This window comes from Hoplias malabaricus, chromosome 16 (assembly GCF_029633855.1).
Source record: "Hoplias malabaricus isolate fHopMal1 chromosome 16, fHopMal1.hap1, whole genome shotgun sequence".
NCBI lineage: Eukaryota > Metazoa > Chordata > Actinopteri > Characiformes > Erythrinidae > Hoplias > Hoplias malabaricus.
This window is the reverse complement of record NC_089815.1, coordinates 11,897,228-11,920,705: the sequence shown is the minus strand read 5'-3', so window position 1 is coordinate 11,920,705 and position 23,478 is coordinate 11,897,228. Positions and strand designations below refer to the sequence as shown.

At 35.6% G+C, this 23,478-nt stretch overlaps 1 protein-coding gene across 5 annotated transcripts in view; it reads left to right on the top strand.

Moving 5' to 3' along the window:
* Positions 1 to 23,478, top strand: part of vps13c (vacuolar protein sorting 13 homolog C) — a 101,502-nt gene that overhangs the window by 34,726 nt on the left and 43,298 nt on the right. For 3 of the 5 annotated variants that reach the window (XM_066647847.1, XM_066647845.1, XM_066647848.1), the window contains 21 exons: positions 571 to 687; positions 1,397 to 1,500; positions 2,355 to 2,522; positions 4,775 to 4,810; positions 8,447 to 8,751; positions 8,914 to 9,061; positions 9,868 to 9,976; positions 10,054 to 10,175; positions 11,359 to 11,515; positions 12,363 to 12,442; positions 13,594 to 13,653; positions 13,746 to 13,899; positions 15,065 to 15,184; positions 15,278 to 15,381; positions 15,736 to 15,903; positions 17,641 to 17,945; positions 18,795 to 18,942; positions 19,774 to 19,918; positions 21,801 to 21,928; positions 22,017 to 22,177; positions 22,458 to 22,711. In XM_066647847.1, coding sequence (XP_066503944.1) covers positions 571 to 687; positions 1,397 to 1,500; positions 2,355 to 2,522; positions 4,775 to 4,810; positions 8,447 to 8,751; positions 8,914 to 9,061; positions 9,868 to 9,976; positions 10,054 to 10,175; positions 11,359 to 11,515; positions 12,363 to 12,442; positions 13,594 to 13,653; positions 13,746 to 13,899; positions 15,065 to 15,184; positions 15,278 to 15,381; positions 15,736 to 15,903; positions 17,641 to 17,945; positions 18,795 to 18,942; positions 19,774 to 19,918; positions 21,801 to 21,928; positions 22,017 to 22,177; positions 22,458 to 22,711 — 3,093 coding nt within the window. The remainder of the gene's footprint in view (positions 1 to 570; positions 688 to 1,396; positions 1,501 to 2,354; positions 2,523 to 4,774; positions 4,811 to 8,446; positions 8,752 to 8,913; positions 9,062 to 9,867; positions 9,977 to 10,053; positions 10,176 to 11,358; positions 11,516 to 12,362; positions 12,443 to 13,593; positions 13,654 to 13,745; positions 13,900 to 15,064; positions 15,185 to 15,277; positions 15,382 to 15,735; positions 15,904 to 17,640; positions 17,946 to 18,794; positions 18,943 to 19,773; positions 19,919 to 21,800; positions 21,929 to 22,016; positions 22,178 to 22,457; positions 22,712 to 23,478) is intronic. The other 2 variants (XM_066647846.1, XM_066647849.1) reach the window with 1 other exon arrangement.

Genomic DNA, 23,478 nt, shown 5'->3' with positions numbered 1-23,478 from the left:
AAAAAATTAACAAAGCATGTTTTGAGCCCTTATGCTGCAAAAGTATGTAATTGACCATTTTTATTTTATAGAAGCACTGCTACTTGTCCAGTATTAGAAGAATAGATAAGCATGTTTTTAGTGTAAGCATGTAATGCAGTTGAAAATAAAGCCTGATAAGCAGAAGAAATTAGTAATTGGTGAAAGCAGTAGATGAAGAGAAGCCATTTTCTCTGGGTTACAGAATCTCTGTTATATCAAGGTGACTTAGTACAGTGGCTGCTTCATTATGTGAAGAAGAATCGTTAGATAAAATGATTGCTCTTTTAACTTTGGCACTGATATGTTGTGCTTTTTTCAAGGTTTTTTTTCATGGATGCCCTGTTTTTCTCTATTTTGTAGGTTTTTTCATGGGTAATTAATGTATTTTGTTTTCCTGATTTTGCACCAAGTATGACATGTGCATTGGTTCTGGAATAGCAAGATTATGCTTGTAAACAGAGCATGTTAAAGACTGAGTATTTTAGTGTAATCTAGAGTAAGCAGCACATTAACAGGCATCTTATGAATCATGCTCCTGTGCTCTTTCAGTGTCTAGGGGTTCGAAGGACTCAGGAGTTGTAAGTTTCAAGCTGTATGCCATGCTGGGCGCCTTTGGAGTTGTTGTCTGTGACGACAGAAGCAGTATTGCAGACATTCAGATCCAAGGTACTGTTCATAGTATTACATTATTCAAGTGTTTTAAACATGCAGTAATCAAAAAGAGGCGAATAAACATGTAAATATAGATAGAAAAGAATAATATATATATATATATATATGAGATATCAGTCATGTACAATAGAAGACTGCACTGAAGAGTGCATTGTAAATGTAATCATAATATTCTGAGATAAACATACAGTGGCCTGAGTAAGAGCACTCAAGGCTTTCAATCTGGGCTCTATATTCTGGTCTGTGATTCATTAACATCGCTTAATGCAGTATTTTACAAATTCCAAAATTTACTTGCCATGTGAAGGACTGACGCCCCCCTCCAGGGTATATTCCCGCCTGGCGCCCAATGATTCCAGGTAGGCTCTGGACCCACTGCGACCCTGAACTGGATAAGCGGTTACAGATAATTGTCTGCAACCACTTTATGCAGTTCAGGGTCGTGGTGGGTCCGGAACCTACCCAGGATCACTGGGCGCAAGGTAGGAACACACCCTGGAGGGGGAGCCAGTTTTTCACAGGGTCACACACACACACACACACACATTCAATCACGCATTCACACCTACTTTTGACTCGCCAATCCACCTACTAACATGTGGGACAGTGGGAGGAAACCGGAGCATATTTTTATTTGCTGAAATGTTTTAATCCTCTGTCAGTTTCTGGCCATTAAAGATGTTAACAATGCTGTTCTTGCTAGGCATTGATGCATCTGTGGTGGTCCAGGCCAAGGAGACAGAGGTGTTTGCCCGACTGCGAGATATTGTGATGCTAGATGTGGACCCGAAAACAATACACAAAAAGGTTGGAGAAGTGCAGGGAAACCTAATTTTCAACTCTTATATGGAACCCACACATGCATTATCTGTACATTAATATTTAATTGTTTATTAGATTAAATTTGGATCAAAGTACATTACGGCTCAAACTTTAGAGATGGTGGTTTATCAATTTATCTTCCAAATTGCCATTAGGTACAAGTCATTAGTGTTTGTTTAAAAGAAATATAATGCGATTGTGTAAGACAGTCCACTTGAAGAGAGGCCAGCTGAAGAAATTCTGAGGAAAATAAATGTAAATTTAGACTTATAACAACCATGCAAAAGCTGGTAGAGCGTCAAAACTGTACCAAAAAAAGAAAAGTCGATTAAACATTTCTTTAAAAAAAATCATGTGTTTGTGTCTATCTTTCCAATGAAAAGACAACTTTTAGGTTTGGGTCTAAAATATTTAGAGAAGCTTTTACTTCTCTAGTGGAAATAGACACAATCAGAAGCTGTTGTTTTTCCCAAAATAATTGACTGACTGTCCCAGAACCCACACTTCAATATCATTGAATGTACTTGATAATATATGAATTATGAGAAAAAATATTTAACCAGCTTCTAAGTGTGTGAAAATGATATCAGACAATTATTTTGAAAAGCTAAAAAGTATCCTCAAAAGAATGGAAGCTGCAGTACAGCTGAATACTACATACTGAAAAAAATATGCTTAACTTCTGTGTAGTGTCTAGGATGCCAATAAATGTATGACTTGTACAAAATGGCCATTTTGATTGAAAATAAATAAATGAAAAGTGTTTTCTTTGTGTTTTGAGCTTTTGCGGTACAGTACATTCACATTAATTATTTGTGAGTTTTCATTCTTGCGGGCAGGCAGTATCTATTGTGGGGGAGGAGGTGTTCAGCTTCAAGATGTGTCTCTACCCTGGGGCCACTGAGGGAGATGGCTACTCTGACACTTCTAAAGTAGACAGCAAAGTCACCCTGAGAGTGGGCTGCATCCAGATCATCTACTTGCATAAGTTCCTCATGTCTCTTTTGGTAAGAGTTAGTTTTTATAAATCTTATACCCTACTCACACACAGCAACACATTGTATTATGTTATAGGACAGTGGTTCTCAAACTGTGGTACGTGTACCGCTAGTGCTACATGAAGCAGCAAGAGGTGGTACACCAAATGATCTGGAAGAACATACTACTAAATTAAGGAATTTATTCATAACTGAAAATCTAAAGTTTTTATGTGTAAATTACATAATGTTTTGCAGTTTTCATAATTATGCCCCAATGAAATTAATTTGTGTTGTAGAAAAATACAACGTGCTACGCATACAACATAGTTGATTATGTCTGTAAGGGAATGATGGGTGGGGGGACTGCTTTTTTCCAGGGAGGGAACAGAATCCCCAGTTTTTTTTTGAGAAATCTGTGTAAAGAAAGTTTCAGTTTCAGTTGCTCAATGGACGTAAACAAAGGCTAGCGACAGATATGAGCAATTTGGATTTTATTATAAAAAGGGCGAAGCAAAAACAAGAAAACAAGCCGAGACCAAGCCCATGAAATACTCCGGAGCCTAGAAGGACTAAATCCAGAGGGAAAAATAGAGACTAATTCTGTACATGTGAAGACAAAATAAAAGAAAACACTCGGCTGAAGGAAAACGTGGCTGTTCTTCCCATCATTACAGCCTTAAAACAAGGTTTAACACAGCACTGCCCCTCTTTCACCTACTGCTACAAACACAGAGAGCCACTGTGAGCACCTGCTATAAGCACTGCATTGTTTTCACCTGTAGCCTATTAAAGCACCTAAATAAATTGGCCTCTTCTCATTTTTTATCTATTTCAAAACGCTTATTGCCCATACATTTTATATGTTCTCATAAATGTATAATCGTGTTTAAAACATTCAGTTTAGGCCTTGTTATTTGTATTCTTTCTATAATTGTTAGATTATTAATAAGTAATCTAACAATTAATGATAAATTAATTAGATAATGTTAGATAATTGTTATGCCCCTGGAACAGAGGAAGAACCAGGGGTGCACATGTTTCTGTGTTAAGAATCATTGGTGGTACTTGAAGGTTTTGGTTGGATAATGGTACATGGTCTAAAAAGTTTGAGAACCACTGTTATAGAATATTGATTAGCTGAGTCGCTATATTGTCTTTATATTTTGGTTTGTAATCCAACATGACATTCAAAGATTTGTCTGTGCATAGCATAGTGCATTTTAAGAATATGGCACATTAATACAGAATTAGATTCATATAAGCTATAGCGTTACTTAACAACATTAGCTTTTCCAGAACAATATCTTACTTTTACTTAAATCTTTTATTTTAGATACAATTGTCATAGGTCAACTTAGGGCGTTTTCACACCTGTAGTTCGTTTGTTCTGGTCCAAATCAGTTAAGAAGCTCGTAATCTTGGTTTGTTTTCACACACTGAAAAATCCAAGCGCACCAAAACGCGTCACCACAAACCACGTGAGAATGTTCTCACCACTGATTGGTCAGATCCGACTGAAAGCAAGAATGTAAACACAGGAAGGTCCTGTGTTCTGGTCTAGTGCATTTCTGATCCATTACTCCGATTAGTGGCTAAACTTTAACCAATTCTCTGTTTACCTGCCTTCTGAGTTCAGTATGCAAAGCACACCCTGGCTACTAATGCTGTTAAGCACCAACCTGCGGCGTACACCTTATTGTTGGGTCAGATCGAGGTCGGATCACGTTCTCATCAGAAACAATCCACACCAGAGTTTGTTTGGAACCGGGCCGAGACCATCTCCTCTCTCAAATGTCTTGGTGCGGTTGTTTTGGTCTGCATTCGAGTGTGAATACTCCTTGCACCAAGGGTGAAAATGAATCAAAGTTCAATTTAACCGGACTAAAAAGTGCAGGTGTGATGCAGTTTTTACCTGTTGAGGAAACTAGTCCCATTTGTCTGTTTTTTTAATATTAAAGTAAATTTAAATATTGGCACAAGTATCCCAATAAGTCCTAAATGATCAGTATTGGAGTTATTCATGGCATATTTTAATGAATCACTACAAAGCCTGATTCGATTGCAATCCATTATTATTATATATTAAAATATAAACAATTATAAAATGCAATAGGGATCATAGAATTCATTGGGACATTATACATTTGTCACACACAAGGTTGCTTAGAAGATTGAAACAAGCAATATTATGTGAAATTTTCTTTAACCTCTTTGATATTTTGGTTTTGTTCATTGTTATCCCCTGATTGTTATTTTTGAATGTGTCTTCTTATTTACAGGAATCATTTAGCTATCAGTATCCCTCTACTGATGAGGTACAGGATCGGGCATGCAACATTTAAAAGCCCTTTGCTTTGCAGCTTTACTTTTAATGCACCTTCACATTCACTCACACTCAAAGCACATTTTAACAGTGTATATTACATTATGCCCTTCTATTCATAAAAGTCCATACTAATGTCATGGTTATTAATAACTAATATTGAAAGGTCATTTTTCCTGATTGGAATGAATTTGTAATATTAAAAAAGTAATGTATTTATACTATTAATGTTAATACTTTAGAGTTTTGCTAATCTAATTATTTATGCATTTTAATACACCAAATGAAGTAATAAATGTTTATGCACATTTCTAAGGTTGAACTAGCTTCTGGGCCATCCCATGCCAACCATAAAACATAAAAAAAAAAAAAAAAAAACCCTTTTAAAGGAGCCATCTGTAATACTTACAGTATGAGTTTAAGATGAATACTGCAGTTCAAATTCAAAACACTGGAGAGAGTTGTCTGACCCCCTCCACCCTCCTCCCCATATGCAAAGCACTCATGGGTTGCCAGGTTAAGGACACACAACATACATGTACATGCAAGATAGGAGTTTGATGAATTTGGAACTTAATAGCTAAAAAGAATTTGCCATAATCAAGCAGTTCATATAAAAACATGTAAATCATGTAACTAAATCATTTAATCATTGATTCAGCCATAAAACTGAATACAGTCTTCTAATATGAGTAAAAGTATTGTATATGATTTCTGTTCAATGGATAAATCACTAGACAAGGCTGATGTCTTCCTTATCGATTTTTCACTTGCACCTTAACATTTCAGGAAGCAGATGTTGGCTACTTATGCATAATTTTTATATTCAAATGTTTTTTCCACCTTAAATGGGTCCGTTTACAAGGCCACAATTGCTGTTATTAGTTAAAATTTTATTTGAATTTTCGATTTCACCTTAAATAGGCAAATATGTGAGGCTGAAGTTTTTGAAACACATTTATGGTTCTTCACTTTTTTAGTTTAAAACACACAAAACATCAACTTGACACCTTTTAATTCATATATGCACATCTATACATTTTTTTTTTTTTTTTTTTTTACAGATTTTTAAGAATTACTTGCGTACATGTTCAGGAGAAAATGAGTTAACTCTGGATCTGTTTTGTAGTCCTGCTGGGCTCTAAGCTGTCTTCATCTTTCAAATACCAGATGATCATCACCAGATGATTCAACTTAAAATGTTTCATTAATCTCTGATGTCACCCCTGGTAATTTTATGATTTCATACAGTAAAGGTATTACATATTGCTCCTTTAAATTTTGCCCCATCACTTTCAAGTTGTTGTGTCCCATTTTTTTTATATCAAATGTAATAGTCATTTAAGAAGACTTAACTAAAACATATGAACACAGTTATGAATGAAATTAATATTGACTTTGAAATGTTTGACATTACATTTTGAGATGGCATGGGCTAACTCTCCTTAAACAAAAATGTTTGTAGGTTCTTGAGTTAATAATAGTTAATACATAAATATAATGGACTATAATCTTTCATGTAGATTTGCATGCTTTGGCATTGAATTTGTCTTTGAACTTGCAAAGTGTCTGGGATTTTGCGTTGTTTCACAGTTGATTAGCAGGTACAGTACAGTCAGGTAAAATTATATACATTGAAGTAGGTGTTGATCTTCCTTGTACTCATTTAAAGAATTATTTAAATATTGTTATTTAATTTTCCATGCAATATATTGCTTTCTTATTCTGGGGTTTTAAGTGTTACATTGTATTTGATATATAACGTGTAAATATAGCCCATAAATTAAATGCTACTTTTAATTTTTTAAATTATATTCATTTTGAGATTGCAGTATACAATTAAAAATGATATTTTAAGCATATATCTTATAATGATACAAACAAGTTTGCAGCACATTATTTAAAAAATAAATGCCTAGAAAATGCTTAAACATATACTCCGCAGTCTCAAAATGACAAGTATTAGATTCAAGATCATTTCTTTTGTGAAGATTTTTTTGTCATGTATGAGAAACTTGACTATTTATTTTTAGATGTCATTCTTCATATGGACCTACTTGCATGTATGTATGCAATGCTATTCAGATGCAAGGACACTAATAATACTTTGTTAGGATTTGGAATGTACAAAGCACGAAGAGAATGCCTTTTTTTTTTATGAACACCACTCTCAACATGCTTTGCAGATTGAAAGCACAGCCTTCCACACACCTGCCATGCATCTCAAGTCCTCTTTCACAGATTACAAGCACACTCTCACTTCTGACAGTCTCCTAATCTCCTTGTATTCAAATTTGCAACCTGTTTGTAAATTTGGTTATCAGAACTCACACATTACATTTCTACCAACAAAGAGCCAGTGCTGATTTCCAGGATCTATTGGCGCTTTAGGTTTTTCAGAAAAGGCTTAGATTTTCAATTGTTTTCAAGTGATTTAATTTTGCGAAAGTGTCTTTCAGTGTCCATTTGCAGATCATGTTTAAAACAGTAGGGCTGTGCCCTATGTTTTCCATGCTCTCTGCTCCACTGTCCATAGAGGAGTACTTTATAGTTCTGCAATAACAGACTAGTCAATATATTGCCCTGTATACTTAGTTTGCCCCCTTTCACCTAATGGACATCAATGGTCAGGACCCCCACAACAGAGTTTGTATGGTTTATGTTCTCATTGTCTGTGCTGCAGTGACACTGAAGTGGTGGTGTGTTAGTGTATGTTGAGATGATGGGTCAGACCCAACAGTGCCACAGGTGTTTGTAAACACGTAAATGTCACTGCTGGACTGAGAATAGTCTACAAACCAAAAATATTCAGTCAACAGTTTCCTGAGAAAGAGGATGTCCAACACAAACTTTGCAGCAAGCTGCTATCTCTGACTTGACATCTACAAGTTGGACCAATTCGGTAGCTGTGTTTAAAAGAGTGGACAGTGATTGAACCGTGTTTAACAACTCCAACAGCACTGTTGTCTGATCCACTCGTACCAGCACAACAGTGTCATTGCCATGCTGAGAATAATCCAACACCCAAATCATACCTGCTTTGTTGTGGTGCAGTGGGTATTATTTGGGTTGTGAAACATGCTCAGCAGTGCAGTGACACTAACTTGCCAGTTGGTTGTTAGCATTTGTTGCCTTAGAATGAGTGGATTAGACATAACAATGCTGATGTTGTTTTTTAAATACAGTGTCAACTGGCAACTGCATTAGACAAACCGACACTTTCAGTCATGCAATATTAAAAAGATATATATTGTAGTTACCTGAGCTGGGAATGTTCACTATACACAATCGGCAATCTACGACACACTACTTTTGTCCCCTTGTGTCATGTGTTCCTTGGTTCTAGATCTAAACTTGATAAGGTTATAAGGTTAGAACTGCATTGAAGTTGCAGGGTTTTTTGTGCAAAATCTGAGATTTTAGCTCTGGCACGATGTTGGTGGAAAAGTGCTTATTGTGAGTGAGAACATATCTGCATGAGGTTTCTCTTGTATTTTTACAGGGTAGCTCATGTAAGATCCTGTCACTTTTCACAGAAAAGTGTCTCTCAAACCCATGGCTCATACACCCACCCCTTTTGTAAAACTCACAGCGGATTGTTTCCTGATTCTCCGTTCTGTTTCTTTAGACATTTGTGGACAACTTTCAGACGGCAAAAGAGGCTTTAAGTGCGGCCACAGCTCAGGCAGCGGTCAAAGCAGCTTCAAGTGTGAGAGACTTTGCTCAGAAGAGTTTCAGACTCTCCATTAACATCAGACTGAAGGCTCCACTCATCATCATTCCTCAGTCCTCCACCTCCCACAATGCCTTTGTTGTAGACCTGGGTCTCATCACTGTGAGCAACAGCTTCTCTCTACTTCCAGTCGAGGGATTTCCTCTTCCGGTTGTGATGGAGACCATGGATGTCAAACTGACCCAGCTCAAATTATCAAGGTAACTTTTATTAATTATTTTATTTTATATTTATTTTAAAAATTATGTGTGAACAAGAAATTATTTTAAATACAGTGTGTATATGTAATCATTCTCATTTAGAGATCGTTGTAAGAAGTGTACTATAGGATTATTTAATATTTTTCAAATGCTGGCTTTCAGGACAGTTCTGAGGCGTGATGCCCCTCAGCCAGAAATGGAGCTTCTGCAGCCCATCAACCTGGAGCTGCTTGTGAAGCGAAACCTGGGAGCCTCATGGTTTCCAAAAATCCCTGGAGTGGAGGTCAAAGGAGTGCTGAAGTCCCTAAATGTGAGTTTTACTTTTTTGGGTTCATTTATTTTCTTAATTCATTTTTAAATTAATAAAATACATAAAATTGTGTCTAACATTAGGTGCCAAAAAATCCTTTCTCCTCAAAACTAGAAACAGATCCCAAAAAAGCAATATGCAGTGTAGTGTATTGTGAACATATTATGCAGGGTATTTGGGCAGAATGTACAAACATAATTGCATAAATAATACCAGAAATGTGCAGAAAACTATATTTAAATAAGTGATTTGCATCTGATTGGGCGGCACGGTGGCGCAGCAGGTAGTGTCGCAGTCACACAGCTCCAGGGGCCCGGAGGTTGTGGGTTCGATTCCTGCTCCGGGTGACTGTCTGTGAGGAGTTGGTGTGTTCTCCCCGTGTTCGCGTGGGTTTCCTCCGGGTGCTCCGGTTTCCTCCCACAGTCCAAAAACACATGTTGCAGGTGGATTGGCGACTCAAAAGTGTCCGTGAATGTGTGTGTGTCTGTGTTGCCCTGTGAAGGACTGGCGTCCCCTCCAGGGTGTATTCCTGCCTTGCGCCCAATGATTCCAGGTAGGCTCTGGATCCCCCGCGACCCTAAAAAATTGGATAAGCGGTTACAGATAATGGATGGATGGATGGATTTGCATCTGATTGGTGTCAGTACTTACAGTTGGATAACCTCAGATTAAAAAAAAAAAAAGCTGGCTCAAGTGTCTACTGCTTATGATTTAGATGTGTTAACATTTGCAGATGAGCTATAAAAATGCATGACATACAGAGAAAATGCTGCTTAACAATTATTAGTTTCCTGTGTTTGTTTTAGATTGCACTTGGTCAAGAAGACTTGGGTGTTCTGATGAGAATTTTAGCAGAAAACATTGGGGAAGGCAGTAGAATGTTGCCTTCTGACGTGAGAAAACCTTTCACTGAAGGTAAAATAAATGTCTGTGAACAATTTAATATCAGTGATACCCCTCATGTTTTATGTAATTGCAATTTTATTTCCCAGATAAGTCAGAAATGAATGTGGACCTCAAACAAAATCTTCCTGTGGAGAGTCGGCAAGCAGATACTGTTGGGAACTTCAGCGAGGACATTGTCAGTATTCTCCTCAACTTTGAAATCATGGAGGTACTGCAGCAGATCTGTTTAATTGCCCAACAGCTAAAACAGTAAAATGAAAGCTTTCTGTTTCTATTTCATGTCTACTGACCACAAGAAGGCGACTTATCCTATGACTCTATTCACTATTTCTGTATCATGTTCCATAAGACACATCAACAAAGTCATATGGAACATAGCCCATGTAAAAAAAAAAGGCACTGCATTTGATATTTGTCCTCTTTTCCTTCTCGCATTTTTGATCCTGTATGCTGTGCTGCGCATCTAAGCATTTAAAGTATTTTTAATCCTCTAAAGTTATGGCATTTTGGTGAATATTATAGGTTGGTAGGGTAAGTGCTGTTCTACCACCATCCAGTGCTTAAAGCTTTGCCCTGTCCAGTCCCCTTAATTTTTAATCCCGCATTAGATTTATTCAGCTTCTTGTGCATGTGCTTGGTTGTTTTCTTTCTGTGCCAGCTATGCTAATGAGAAGTCCAAGGCTCGCGCAGTAGTCCCATGTTATTCATAATATTAATAATAAAAAACCACCAAAACATCACATTTTATAAAATTATGAGGATGTTTCCTCACCATTTGCTAGCTCTCCATTCTCCATTCTGTTTGCAAGCTCAAAACCAGTCTAATGTGTTTACGAAGCCCCAGTGTCAGTAAATTATTATTGGTTTAGCTAAGAAATAAATGCTAATTTGTTCCCATGGAAAAATTTTTAAAAATAAAATTTGCAAACCCAAAGTGACCTTTTATAATTAGTAATAAATAAACAGAAAACAATATTGGTTTAATATGGGAGTTTTTCCCTTTGACATTTCAAGCAATTCTTTACAGAATGAAGAGTCAAAATTTTTCCATTAAGCAATAATGGCTCTTATATTACAAAGCAATATTTTTGCATCTCCAGTTTTTTCGCTTTCATTGAATTAACCTAATTGTAAGCAGTGCCACCAGCCTCAGGAAGCAAGCATGTGAGGCCAGCCCAGCCCATTTATTCTGACGTGGTTTTATTAAAAACCCTGAACAGTTTAGCATGTAGGAGAATGCAAAACTGTGCAGATACCTATGCTAGCTAGCATTGTGGACAGAGTTTGGGGTTCACAGGGAATGCCTATCTACTCAGAGATCCATAGCAATTGTGAGTAACAACATCAGTAGCATTCCTTTTTCAGTAGGAACTGCTTCTGTCTTTGTGCAGGTAATGATGACTCTGAAAAAGCCAAAGAATGGAATTGAGTGTCCCTTTTTGGTCCTGCATGCAGCTCAGCTTGGAGTTCAAACTGAGGTCCACAAATTTGACATGGAGGCCACCACATACATCAAAACTATCTCCATGAAGTGTCTGGAGTTTCCAGGTATTTTTAGCTTATTGTTAATAATGCAAATGAACTGATGCAGTAAAATTGCAAATGCTGGAAGGTTCTAAAGGCTTGTTTAAAGTTTAGCTACAAAGTAGATTATTCTTTCTCTGTCAAGATGCTACTAGACGTAAATATAGCAGAGCAATGGATTAAGACAGGAGAGAGCAGTAGAATATCTTGACTGTATTATAGTTTCATTCAGCACTACCTAGTGGACAAATTGCTTTACAGTGTTTGGGAAGTTACTCTGAAACAGCAGATTTTCAAAATACAAACTACTCCTAATTTAAAGTAGCTAATCTATTCTCTTAAAAACGTAGTTACAATACAAACTTCTAAGAGAAATTAGCTATCGACATTGAAGCTACTTCACTGAGCATCATTAGGTATATCTGTTGTACTCCTTAAACAAAATAAGTGCATGATATTTAAAGTAATATGAAAATGTTTATTTCTTTATATATATCATTTAAAAATAATGTGAAACTGTAAAGAAGATCAGAATCTGAAAACATAAAATCAGCACATTTTATGAAAAAAAAAAAAAAAAAAATATATATATATATATATATATATATATATATATATATATATATGTATATATATATATATATATATATATATATATATATATATATATAATCATCAAAAAATTATTTATTTCAGTAATTCAGTTCAAAAAGTGAGACTTATAAATTGTATAGATTCATTACAAATAGAGTGATCTATTTCAAGCATTTTCATGCATTTCCATGCATCCTTTGATAGCAAATATTTAATCACATTGCTCACTATTTATTTTAAGTATTTTATTTATTTAATTTCTTTCCTGATGCCATAGATTCATGTGGGGAACCCCTCTGTATTCTCAGCTCTTCAGCAGAACAGGACACTGAACTTCTTAAAGTGAAGTATATTAAGGTCAGTTTTTCTCCCGTTACTGTAACTTTGGCTCAGTGTCCTTTCTTTGCTCATGCAATCTTGTGCATAAATTTTTTTAACTGCATTAATTGTTTTAGATGTGCCCTGACCTTAATGCTAAGTCCTCAATTATTGTTCATTATTATTGTTGTCTATCAACGACCATACTGTCTTTAAAATAAATAATGTGTATAAAAATATATATATATATATTTTTTGGTGGGCATTTGATGAATTCTACTTTAGATTTCTTCTAAATCTCTTCATGTGGCAGTCCATATTATTTGACGTTATCGTCCAATACCTAGTTTTACCGGTTAATAAATAATTATTTTAAATTGTTATATTTCTTATTTGTTTTATATAATTTTTTTTGTTTGTATTTACTGTGATTATATAAATGTTATACAAGCACCACACTTACTGAGAAGGCATTTTAATTACATAGTTTAAAACTATATAATTATCTTAGGTGCCTAAGACTTCTGCACAGTATTTAAATATAATTTATTTATTTTATTTATTATTATTTTTTTAATGGTTTTGGTTTTTTGTATTCAGGAATACTTATATGTTTTCTAATGCATTTGATTAGTGCACTCTCAAAATAATATTTAAATTGAGAACTTGTTTTAAATTTAAGTTTTTCAATTACATTTTTATTTCAAAACAATCAAACTTTAGCGCTGGTTTGGCTCCATACTATAGCATGCTTTTAGTTCTTCTGTGAATGTTTTAAAAACTGTATGAAATGTAAAGGGCAAACAATAGCTGCCCTTTGTTGGTTGAAATTGTTGTAACATTTTAAATGTTTTTCCAGCAGGAGGTGAAATATTGAGGGAGAAAAAAGTGTGCAAAGAAAAATAGACATTGAAGAAGAAAAACATTTTGGAGACAGGAAAAAAAAACTTTGGGAAAGAAGAACGTTTTAGAGGGAGAAAAACTTAGGGGGAAAATTTAATGACAAAATGAGTGAGATAAAGGCAAAACTTTGATTCTAAAATATACATTAGGTAATATATTTATTTAAGCAAAGGATATTAACAACTTTATTGAACAAAACAAATTCCAGCTGTTGAAACAGAAAGACTATAATAACAACAATAAAAATAATAGTAATTAAAGTTTTTAAAATATGATATATTATACAGGCTGACCGGAATGGGCCTAAATTTGCTTCCAGTTTCAAGAACACGGAACAGAGGTTTGATGTACGTCTTAATTAATTTAATTCTATATGACTATCTACAGTTTTAAACTTCTTAATATTTTTACAGAGTTGAAATATTGTATGTTTGTGTAGATCAAGTTCTCCTCGTTGGAACTGATGCTCCATACTGAGGCTCTTCTCTCCACAATGGACTTCCTTTCTGTGGTCATGTCTTCTAGCAGCCTCCCTTTCTCAGAGAAAGAGATCAAAAAGTCTGAAGAGTTGAGAATAAGCTCCACCAAATCCAGTAAGAGGACACACACAAGCAGAACTGCACACATTTCTGTTCAGTTATCTTGAGGAACATAGAAACTTTTGATGGGTGCACAGTTTGCTCAGAGATTTTAATTCCAAGGTCACATGGGAAATTAATGTGTCGCTTGACAGTTTAATGATGAGGTGGTTTGAGTTTACCAATAGCTATAGTTTAGCTACAGAGGAGCAGAATATTTCATCAAATTAAGTGGGAGCTAAGAGAGCCAAGCAAATGAAAGAATAATATTAATTCAGAAATTTTATAATAGAGTCATCCAGCACCACCTAGTGGATGAACAAGTTTAATATTCAGTAATATTCAGTTAGACACCAGGGGCTTTTTTTTTTATTATTTTTTTATTTATTTATTTTTTTTTAAGTTGTCTGACAAAATAATTGCAATCGAGTTGGATCAAACTTGAAAGAATCGTTTGATGGGATCCATTTTTTGATCCTGAAAATTTGGATCAAGATTTTGTCTAACTCAACCTTCCAACTGGGTATTTTAAAACTTAAAACAGTAACCTTGGATGTAACAGGATGATTTTCATGTTCATTCTACCTTCAGAGCTGGATTAAAGCTGCATGGAGGATATATTTTGTAGAGAAATGCCTATAAAATAAACCTATGCTCTGTAAAATGATTTAAAACATTCACAGTAATAAAAAATTATTTAAACTTACACTGTAAAAATAGCTTTAAAACATATTTTTTTCAACATAACATAAAATTAGCTTACTTTTATTTAATTATTTTGGCAAAAGTGAGAAAAATACTTGTCTAATTTTGTTGGGGTTTTATAAAAAAAATACCAGTTCAGCAAAAATATATAAATAATGTTAAAATGTAATTTATCCACAAGATATTTAGCCACATAGAGGATATTTTAAAATCATAGAAAACTTTCAAAAACCATTCCCAGGGGAAACATTTTCTCAAGTTGGAACTCTGGTGGGATTCAGAAAAAGGAACTTCAGGAATTTTACTGAGAATAAAGAATTAGTTTGAGGGGAAGACACAAAGTAACACACTTAATAATACTGAGATAATTACTTCACTCAATGTTCAGCTACAAAGCCAGAGTAAAATTTTAACTTCTTATTCCACTCCACTAATGCAAACACAGATTAAGTTAGAGCATCTGTTTCTGTTCCAGCTGTGGTGAGCTCCCCCTCTGATGGTGACAGTATCGATCTGGAGTTAGACATGCAGCTGGGGGCATTCAATGTGCTAGTGTGTGACCTGAGATCCAACATGGCGGACATCAAGATTCAGGGTAAGCTTAATGTAAACTCCCCTGCTTCAATTCAGTTTTCATTCTCATGTATGTTTATGCTAATTAATACATTAAAACATTTCTTTCTCACAGGTCTGCATGGCTCTCTGTTAATGCAGGGGACCCAAACCCACATGCTCGCTAGACTGAGTGATTTTGTCATCATTAATGTAGATCCAAACTCCATCCACAAAAAGGCAAGTTGTTATGTACCTGTTCCAAAATATTATAACTGCTAAAAATGTATCTCCAAAACAATAACATAACAGTAATGTAAAAAGTAAAGAACTTAAAGGTACGAAAATAAGACAAAGCTGTTGGAAAATTCAACAGCTTTGTGTTTTCGAAGTGTTTCCTTGGAAATTCCATTCATCCATCTATCATGAAATGTTCAAAGAGTGTACAGAGTAACTGTTGTGTTCAGGTAATTTAGAAAAAGAAGTCTGGAAAGTAATGATTATGTTTAGATATTATTCAGATACACAGTCATATGTGCAGCCACTTTTATATTTAGTGTAGCATCATTGTTGATCTTTGTGCATTTTATCTAGGCTATTTCTATTGTGGATGACGAGGTCTTTAGCTTGAGTATGAGTCTCACCCCCAAAGCCACAGAAGGGGTGGGATACACAGATACTTCTAAGGTGGACGGCAAAGTGAAGCTCAACGTTGGCTGCATTCAAGTTGTATATCTGCACAAATTTTTCATGTCACTGCTGGTAAGGTGTACAGAGTTAGTAAAATGAAAATTGTGTTTTTGACCATTGAGGTTTCTTTGCATGCTGGTACAGCAACATCCATATCCTTACTGTCCAAAAAAAAAAAAAAAACCCCATATATGTATATGAGTATATATATATATATATGTATATGTGTATATAGAAACCTGCCACACACACACACACACAAATATATAATATTTTTCACTGTGAGCTCATCACTGTGAGCTACAGATTTTTTCAACTCAATTGGATAACCTATTAAATCTACTTCTGATATACAGAATCTTTTTTCTACTGGCAGATCATTTTGCTCTGATATATATAGGATGAACTTTGATATATATAGAATGAACGCTGATATATATAGAATGAACTTTGATATATATAGAATGAACGCTGATATATATAGAATGAACTTTGATATATATAGAATGAACGCTGATATATATAGAATGAACGCTGATATATATAGAATGAACTTTGATATATATAGAATGAACTTTGATATATATAGAATGAACGCTGATATATATAGAATGAAAGCTGATATATATAGAATGAACGCTGATATATGTGCATTCAATGGTTCAAATATTGTATCCTGAAGGCGGTGCCGTGTATCAGGATGACAATGCACCAATACATACAGCAAGACTGGTGAAAGATTGGTTTGATGAACACGAAAGTGAAGTTGAACATCTCCCATGGCCTGCACAGTCACCAGATATAAATATTATTGAGCCACTTTGGGGTGTTTTGGAGGAGCGAGTCAGGAAACGTTTTCCTCCACCAGCATCACGTAGTGACCTGGCCACTATCCTGCAAGAAGAATGGCTTCAAATCCATCTGACCACTGTGCAGGACTTTCTCAAGACAAATTGCTGCTGTATTGGCCACAAAAGGAGGCCCTACACCACACTAATACATTATTGTTGTCTAAAACCAGGTGTTTTAGTTTCATTGTCCAACCCCTGTATGTCAGCGTTCATTCTATATATATCAGCGTTCATTCTATATATATCAGCGTTCATTCTATATATATCAGTGTTCATTCTATATATATCAGTGTTCATTCTATATATATCAAAGTTCATTCTATATATATCAAAGTTCATTCTATATATATCAGTGTTCATTCTATATATAATCAGTGTTCATTCTATATATATCAAAGTTCATTCTATATATATATCAAAGTTCATTCTATATATATCAGTGTTCATTCTATATATATCAGCTTTCATTCTATATATATCAAAGTTCATTCTATATATATCAAAGTTCATTAAATATCTCCTGTTTGGCTTGCCATAATATATATATATATGCAACTTATCTCCCAAAATAGTAACTTTACAGGTGAAAGAAAAATAAAAAATACTTCATAACTTTCAATGGAAGTCAAAGTAAAAAGTAATTTTGGACCATTCCTCTTAGTTCATTCACAATGAAATGCTTTGATTAAATGATGTAAAAAAAATTTAAAAATGGACATGCATGTTTTTAATTGGACAGTGACAATATGGGTTGTCTGTTGAAGTGTAAAAAATATATATATATTTTAACAAGTAGAGTTCCTTTCATTTTATATACTTTATATACTCTACTAATGTTATCAGTTACGTGAAAAAAAAAAGAAAAGAAATATGACAAGACCTCTGTGATAAGGTCTGGGGATAAATAACAGTCAGTTTGATATTAATCTCTGATTTTTTATTATTATGTCCCGAATAGAATTTCAGTAATAACTTCCAGACGGCAAAAGAGGCTGTTAGTGCAGCCACAGCTCAGGCAGCGGTCAAAGCAGCTTCAAGTGTGAGGGAATTGGCTCAGAAAAGTTTCAGATTCTCTATGGACATCAGGCTTAAGGCTCCGCTTATCATCATCCCTCAGTCCTCCACCTCCCAAAATGCTGTGGAAGCTGACCTGGGTCTCATTACTGTGAGCAACAGCTTCTCTCTGCTTCCAGAGGAGGACTATCCACTGCCTCCTGTCATAGACAATATGGACGTGAAGCTCACCCAACTTAAGCTTTCCAGGTAAGTGTGGTGTGTATATATACACTTACATATATAATTTCAAAAATTTTCTCGGTTCTTCAATACAGACAGAGTTAATTGTTTGACTTTCGATATCCCCTACAATATCAGAATGATAGTTTTTACAACATTACAAGGCGTGCATGTATATTGTGGATGTACTCTCTATATATACATCTGCTAAATATTTAAGATCTGCTTTTCAATTACTTCAGACTGTTCCATGGTCTCAGCTTGAAGGAGATTGTGCCTTTACTGTTGCGTCACCAAGAGTCTGGAACAATCTACACGGCAAAATATAGATAATTCAGTAATGAAATGATCTTAAATCCATTTAATGCATCCATTTTTTTGGTTTCAGATTGTTACATGATTATTAAACCTATTTCTAGTTATTTTTTGCTTGTTTTAACTTTTTAACAAGTGAAGCTCTCATTTCATTGGCTGATATGAAGTGTTTCAAGGTCTACTACAGATAATTTAGCATTTTTCCCCATTAAAGCCTGATTGAAACAAGCAACAATATCTTGTCAGTGTAACAAGAATATGTGGAACCTCATAATATTTTTACTCATAATCCCATTATGAAAAATATATTGGATGCATTAGATAAGTTTTCAATTTTAAAGATACTTTGTTTTCAATGTATCACTGTCAGACAGGCAATTTATAGTATATTGTTTGTGAACTGAGCATGGGAATATTGTAATAAAACTGTTGTGTTTAACATGTAAGAGGAAACGCATGATGAGTACAGATCTGTTTGTTAATTGTAAAGCACTTTAAACGTGCTGTATAAATGAATTCTACTACTTTATGTATTCACTAATATGTTTAATGTTCTTTTAGAATCTTTATGGATAAAGATATCACTCAGCCAAGCTCTGAGCTCTTGCAGCCAGTCAACCTGGTGCTGTCAGTTAAACGAAACCTTGCTGCTACCTGGTACCAGAAGATGGCTGCTGTGGAGGTGGATGGAGACCTAAAGCCCATGAAAGTAAGTTTATGCATTCCATCTAGTAATGCAAAAAAAAAGGTAAAACAAAACACAATTCAACTGTTAAAAATGAAGCTGAAACTAAATAAACACACAAAATACTTTCTGTCACTTAGGGTTGAATTTTAAATGGTGCAAGTTTGAAATGCAATTTTTGCCTTTCAAGCTCGTATTGCAATTTAAGCTCATTTTCTGACACCCAAGCTTCTCATTTTTCAGTTTTTGCTGATTGCTTTCATCGTTGCATAACGTGGGTCCTTGTGGCAAAATTCTACAGAAAAGCCTAATAAGAAATAACATTTCACTGTCAAACCTCTTCATTTAAACACACACACACACACACACACACACACACACATACACAAAAATGTACTGTAAAATAGTATTGCAATGTTATATGTTATATGTTGGTTTAAGGATCCTGGCTTCTGCTAGAGTCTGGTAAGATTACCTCATCCATATCACAAACAATTTCATCCTTCGCTAGACAATGGGGGGAATAATGCTGGGGTTCTGGGGCACCCTGTCCATGACCAGGCTAACTTGAGCCCAATATGACCCTGATCAGGATGAATTGGTTACAGAAGATGAATCAATTATATATATATATATATATATATATATAAAGAATTTGTATTAAATATTATGGATAATTTAGCTTTTTTTCAAGACACAATGCTTGAAACGAGCAAAATGATCTGCCAGTAGAAAAAAGATTCTGTATATCAGAAGTAGATTTAATAGGTTATCCAATTGAGTTGAAAAAATCTGTAGCTCACAGTGATGAGCTCACAGTGAAAAATATTATATATTTGTGTGTGTGTGTGGCAGGTTTCTCTGAGTCAAGACGATCTGAGTGTGTTGTTGAATATCCTGATGGAGAACATTGGGGAGGCCAGCAGTATTCAGCCACACATCAGCCCAGACACAGCAATCAAACAGACATCTCTACCTGGCAGATCTTGCATACAAACAGGTAAACAAACAGGGTAAACACAGCTCAGTTTAGACTGATTCAAGTCTACATATGTCTGTTGGCTTAGTGCATGTGGTGCAGTGCAAAATGGTAGTAGAAGCTTGGGAGAAAACAATTTCCCAGTAGTAGAAAGTAAAAAAAAATCAATGTACGAAGGTACAGTAGAGAAGACATTATTGGACATTAAAGGTACAAACAGTGTAAATGTACTTTTAAACATACATCAGTGGTGTTAAAATCCAGTTGTGTTACTTAAAGGTACATTATATTGTCTTCTCCAGGAATAAAACAAAATAATATAAGTCCTGGAGATGAAATGGGGAATATGAAAGCAACACAATTTAAGAATCTACAATTATAATAGAATAAAGTACATTTATAATCCCTAATCAATTCAGTAAAAGGTACCACTACAGTGACTGTTTTTCTGACTGTGAATGTGTTAATGTGCTTTTTCTGTAAGTAACAAACCCAGAGTCATCTCGATGAACTAACAAAAAACATGTTAATGTGATATGTCAGTTTAAAAAAAAAATCTATATTGTGTTATTAGTGATATTCAGAATTGTTTACGTAATGATGTCATTCAGTTACCCATATTACGGCATACGTTCATTGCATGAGTCATTTAACCACAGTGAAGTGTGGTGGAAAGTGGCTCTGAGGTGGAGGATTTTGCTCTAAAAAGTGGAGGTGGTTTCGTTATAAAATATCAGATGTACAATAAACCTTGGTATTATGTTAGAAATGAAAGAAGCCTTTAATATATATCAAGGAGGGGAGGCTCAATTTCGGCCTACATTATAAAATGTGTCGGTTTATTTATACGTAAATTCTACCCTCCGTTCCTTTTCAATAAAATGATCTGTGACCCTGTCGTACCAACAAGGCGTCTTTTCCAGGGACTTGACTAGTGTCCTCTCAATGGCCAGCAGAGCTAGGCTGCTTAAACGGCCTTGGTTCATGTGAAGTGTGTCCGCCTGTGAGTGCTTTGTGATGGTGGAGGGGCTCAGCAGCACCCGCTGGACACTGCAATAGAAGTCAGAAAGAGTGATAGAAGTCAGTCTCTAAATACAAGCAGCTACAAAAAACCTCACCAGAAGCTCGATATGTTGCTAGTCATTTTTAACAAAGAAAATGCTGCTAAGAGGTTTAAGAAAATCTCCGGTTCAACTCAGAACAGAATGAAAATGTAATGCTCCCACAGATCTTTACACCAAAGGATCGCTGATTCGCTCATTTCGCTGTCAATCAAAAAGGGATTCAGCCTCAGACAGATCATCCAATCATCATGCAGAAGCTGAGCGTCCGGGCCAGCCGAGGCCAGCCCTCTGCCCCATAGACCCCCCAGAGACGCTGAGCGTCCGATGGGCTGGACAAAGCCCAGCATTTATCCAATGACTCGTCTCGTTTCTCTGCACTTCGCTGCTTCGCTATTGAACTCTGGGGACGCTCAGCGTCCTCACTGTTTAAAGCACCGTGAAGGGAATGATTGAGAGGAAAGCCGCGTCTTTACCAGTGATAAGAAGCCGAATCTGAACAATAGTTGAGCGCGCTGTAGTGCATATTTATTCAATGACATATACACACAACAGTATATATTTGATCACTTATTTTTTGATATTTTAGGGGAAGCTGAGCGTCCCTTGCAGTCTTAGAGCAATCGCCTCTGATATATTGTATATAATTCATATTAACATAATATCAATTTTGTTGCAATAGTTTATTTTTTAAAGTAATGCAAGTATTTTTCAGTGATTTGTTCATATCGCCACGAATATTGTTATTGCCAAAATAACCTGAAATATTGTGATATTATTTTAGGGCCATATCGCCCACCCCTGTGTCAGTTGTCTCTTTATGACATGCTCTCTGTGTGCAGTCTCTGAGGATGGTGCTGAAAAGCTGCCAGAAATCCAATCCAAAGAGACTGAACTGCTGGAGACTTTGAGTTTTAGTTTCAACGTAGAAGCTCTGGGTTTGGTGCTTTACAACAATGATCCTACTCAGGTAAGTGCAGCTCTCACAACATATTGTTCAGCATGTCTTTTGGCTGTGCATTTCAAAAACTCTTTCTCTTACTGTTTCTCTCATATAGCCTGGTGTACATCAGGAGAGCTTATGTTTAGGGGAGTTTAAGTTGTGTCAGATGAAAGCTGCTGGTAAGATGTTTAATAATGGAAATCTGGAAGTTTCCACGATCCTCCCAGCCTGCACTTTAGACGACCGGAGGAGTGGATTGGAACGAGTCACATCCAGGTTAAGACACTTTTATTTTGCAGCTGAGCACTCAGACTACATTTTGCTGTCTGATCCAGAATTGCTTGGAATAATATTTAACATCCATTATAATTTAAATGTGTTTTCATTATCCTGAAAATGTAATAATTTGAAAAAACAAGGTTATTGTCTGACAGCACGGATATACAGTTGTAAAGTTTGTGAAATTGTTGTAGCACTGCAAATGTTTTCATAAGAATAATTAATAACAAAGTGTATTTATGTACTTTTATGTATTCTGCTTTTTACTGGCTTTTAGGATGCTGGGGAAGCGTGATGAAGAGAGTGATGATGCCATGATTGATGTGATGTACTCTCAGAGTGCAGAAGAGCGCACGGTGGTAGCTGTTTTTCAGAAACTCTATCTCTGTGCCAGTGTGGAGTTCCTCATGGCTGTGGCAGAGTTCTTTCTCCAGGCCACGCCTCAGGTTCCAGCTGTTACGTCAGAAAAACCCAGTCAGCTATCACTCAAACAGATCTCAGAGCCCAAGATGCAGAGCAGTTCCAGAGGAGGTAGATCTCAGCACATGTCGTTACATATACTGTGTTAACATTAAGTTATGTTTTAAGGAGCAGTGAGTAATGTTTTTCAACCAAAATTAATGAAGAATAGTTATGGAAGTGATGTACAATTTCTTTTTGATATGCAACTCACAAGAGATTGAATGAACCAGAGGTTTTGTTCTCTAGAGGGCGTCCCTCACATGGGAGCAGACCTGTTTACAATATAATTAATACATCCCAGCCACTTGGTGTCAGAATATATTGTTTGTGTTTCCTAATGTGAAAAATTATCTTTGGAGAAAATCTCCGACTGCTCTTTTATGTTGCATGACTGTATTTAAAGCAACAGTAAGTAGAATTTTTACCTTAAAATTGCAGCTTCAAAATCATTGTGAAGCTTCACTGTCCTGCAGTAGGGCGAATAGCACCCCTCTCTCTCTCTCTCTCTCTCTCTCTCTCTCTCTCTCTCTCTCTCTCTCTCTCTCCCCCTCTCTCTTCCTCTCTCCCTCCCCATCACCCTTTATTTCAGTACAGGGCTGTAAAATTGAATTACACTGCAAGTGTAGGGGGAGCCCAGGTGCAAAAATACCAAATCTTACCTAGTGTTGCTTTAATGTGAACTGAGGTAAACCTGAATAAACTGTACGCTATTCCACTTTGTCTCTGAGGTGTACAGTGCCCGATTTGTCTGACTGAGAATATAATCTAAAATGTTTTTCTATATTTTCAGTATTAGACAGTCTTAAGTAGAGCTATCAACTTTAATGCTGCTTTTA